The sequence below is a fragment of the Hipposideros armiger genome, unplaced genomic scaffold (assembly GCF_001890085.2).
Source record: "Hipposideros armiger isolate ML-2016 unplaced genomic scaffold, ASM189008v1 scaffold_14, whole genome shotgun sequence".
Classification (NCBI taxonomy): Eukaryota; Metazoa; Chordata; class Mammalia; order Chiroptera; family Hipposideridae; genus Hipposideros; species Hipposideros armiger.
Genome location: NW_017731364.1, coordinates 2,835,835 through 2,839,211, shown reverse-complemented (window position 1 = coordinate 2,839,211; position 3,377 = coordinate 2,835,835). Strand labels below are relative to the sequence as shown.

The window sequence follows — 3,377 nt, the reverse complement described above, 5'->3', positions numbered from 1 at the left end:
GCGACGTGAGCAAACAAAAGGCATGAACCAGGAGGATGGGAGTGGGAGTGCTTAGAGATTAGGTCAAGATGGTAAGCAGGGTCCAGGCTGGTGCCATGCAAAGGAGTTCTAACATCATACAGGCAAAATGAAGACACCATAACTTTACAGCAGGTAGTGACCACATCATCAAAAACATTTACGTTATGGTGTTTCCATACAAATTTTAGGATTGTTTATTCTATTTCTGTGAAAAAATGCCATTGGGATTTTGATAGGGATTGCATCGAATCTATATAAGTTGCTTTGGGTAGTATGGATATTTTAACAATATTAATCTATTAACGTGGGATTTCTTTCCATTTATTTGTTGTCTTCAATTTATTTCATCAATGTCTTATAATTTTCAGTGTATAGATCTTTCACCTCCTTGGTTAAACTAATTCCTGAGTACTTTATTGTTTTTGATGCTACTATATATGGATTGTTTTATTACTTTTTCAGACATTTTATTGTTAATATATAGAAATGCAACTGACTCCAATTAGCCAAAGCAATATTGAGAAAGAAGAACAAAGCTGGAGGCATCATAATTCCTGATTTCAAACTATATTACAAAACTATATTACAAAACAGTATGGTACTGGCATAAAAACAGACACATAGACCAATGGAACAGAATTGAGAGCCCAGAAATAAACACTTGCATACTATATGGTCAACTAATATTTGACAATAGAGGCAAGAATACTTAATGGGGAAAGAATACTATCTCCAATAAATAGTGTTGGGAAAACTGGATAATCACATGCAGAAGAATAAATTATACCCTATCTTATACCATCAAAAAAATTAGATGGGTTAAATGGATTAAAGACTTAACATAAGACCTGAAATCATCAAACGCCTAGAAGAAAACATAGGGAAAAAGTTTATTGACATTGGTTTTGTCAACAGCATTTTGGATGACACCAAAAGCACAAGCAACAAAGGCAAATAAAATTAATTGGGACTACATCAAACTAAAAATTTTCTGTAGAGTAAAAGAAATAATCAAAAGGAAAAGGCAAGGGCCGGCCGAGTGGAGCGATGGTTAAGAACTGGCTTGGGATGCCAGAGGGCCCCGGTTCGGATCCCACATATGAGGGCCAGTGAACACTACCCTCCACAGCTAAGATGCTGAACAACAGCTCAACCTGGAGCTGGGCTGCCGTGAGTCGCTGGCGACGGCGTAGGCTGCAGNCCAGAGAACACGCTCGCGCGTTCTCTCTCTCTCTCTTTCCTTCCTTTCTTGCCTCCCTTCCTTTCTTTGTTTGCCTCTCTCTCTCTCTCTCTCTCTCTCTCTCTCTCTCTCTTTCTTTCTCTTTCTTTCTTTTCTTTTTTTATTTTTTTAATAAACCTGAAAACTACAATGTGGTTATGGTGTCATAAATGCCACTTCTGTATCAATCTCTTACTCTCCTGAAAAATCAAAATTCCGTCCAAATTGAATATGCAAAATACCAATTAAACTTCATGCAAAGAACATAAAAACACATCAAAGTTCTTGGGGTATGAATCTGTTGTTATTATTACTGTTAATATTATACACAGGATGTATATATTGAATTCAGAAAACTCAAATTGAACTACTATACTAAAATTGAAATACTACATAAAACTATAGGTTTTGAGGTCAAAGAAATATTTAACAAAACAAACCAGAATCAGCATCTATTATCTTGATGAACTATTAAATATTTTTGCATTAACCAAGTGCTCTAAATCATTTTCAAAAAAGACCACGGATATTCTGTTTCAGCCATTATACACTGGACACATTCACCAATACCACCTCGATTTCACAACAAAGAACATGAGACTTAGACCCAGAAACCCCAATTTTGAGTAATTGCTCTGCTATCTCCTAACCCAATGATGTAAGACAAGTTAATATCACCTCTCTAAGCCTGCCTGCTCATTTGAAAATAGGATGTGGCTTTCCCTACTTTAAGAGTTGTAAGAGTAAATGAAATAAGGTACATGAAAAGACTTTGTGAATTATGAAAAAATAACTCAGTTGTAAAAGATTCTGAACAATCGTTTCTCCATATGAAAAGACTAAAAAAACAAACACTCTACCTCAACCAAATACACAAGATGGCAACTAAACTGAAAAGGAATTTAAAGAAAAGGCAGATAGTGTTTCTTTTAGGCTTGCTGCCATATTTCATTTAGGCACACCCGAGACTGTGAGCAGACCTTTATTTCATGGCTGCACTAATTTCTATGTCAAGATGTGTAGCCAGATCTTATGAGTCAAAAATAATCACACGAAACTCATGAAGCCAGATTCTATTTTTCTTAAGCCTCAGGCCAAGAGAAGTGCTGTGCTTTGTTTTATGCTCATTCCTACTTCATTATGCCATTGCAGGTTACAAAGCTGGGGGAAGAGAACAAAATACTTACAGCTGCCGACACTATCTGCGCAGAAATTCCCTTCAAAAGTGAATGTCGCATAACTGATCCATGGAGTGAAAAAGAATCAGGCAATTTCTTTTTCCTAAAAAGAAAAGAAAAAGTATAAGAACAGAACAAAATTTAAAAGGCCAGGTCTTAAGGCTTTGAAAGAAAAAAAAACACATAAAAATAAGAAAAGCAGAAAGAAAGAAAAAACACTGTATGGTATTGGTTATCTCTGTTTTAAAAAGAAGTATAAAGCGCCTAACAGCCCCACATTAACATGTTGTATTACACCCACTTTGAACCTTAGAGAAGTACAAGCAGGAAAATAAAGCCACCATTCCTTTTTCACTGATCCAAATTGTTCTTTGCCCACCTTAAGTAACAAAGCAAGAGTCTACTACTCACCAGAAAATTGCCCGCAGAGCACTCTACGTGTCTACATCACATCCACCAGCCCGCCACACTTGCCCACATTTCTTGCCCTCCTCCTGTCTATAACCAACCTCTCATTCTTCAGCCAACCACCTCAATTCCCCACTCATTACTCATCCTCTACCACTCCTCCTAACAGCTCCTTTTACTTACCCTACTCATCACCATACAAAAAATAATTTTTAAACTTTTACCAAATATTGAGTACCTACTCTGTGTGACTAAAAGTATACTCTGGAGATACAAAAATAACAAAAGTCAAGGTTCCTACTCTCAAGGACTGCACAGCCTAGTCAGAGGAACTAGTAAGAAACTCACTCTTAAAGAATAAATGTTAGAAAAGAAAAATGAATAAAGCACTATAGAAATGAAATGAAGAAGAGCTTAAGCCTTTATTAGGGGGATATCAGGGACAGCTTTAGAAAAGAGAGGAATGTCTGATCTGTCCTGGATGGGTAACTAGGAGTCTGCCAAGCTACAAAAATGCACAAGTAGAAACATAAGGATGTAAAGGTGGACAG

General features: G+C 36.6%; 1 protein-coding gene across 3 annotated transcripts in view; it reads right to left on the bottom strand.

Moving 5' to 3' along the window:
• Positions 1 to 3,377, bottom strand: part of VPS8 (VPS8 subunit of CORVET complex) — a 255,460-nt gene that overhangs the window by 221,149 nt on the left and 30,934 nt on the right. For all 3 annotated transcript variants that reach the window (XM_019668968.1, XM_019668980.1, XM_019668973.1), the window contains one exon: positions 2,428 to 2,521. In XM_019668968.1, coding sequence (XP_019524513.1) covers positions 2,428 to 2,521 — 94 coding nt within the window. The remainder of the gene's footprint in view (positions 1 to 2,427; positions 2,522 to 3,377) is intronic.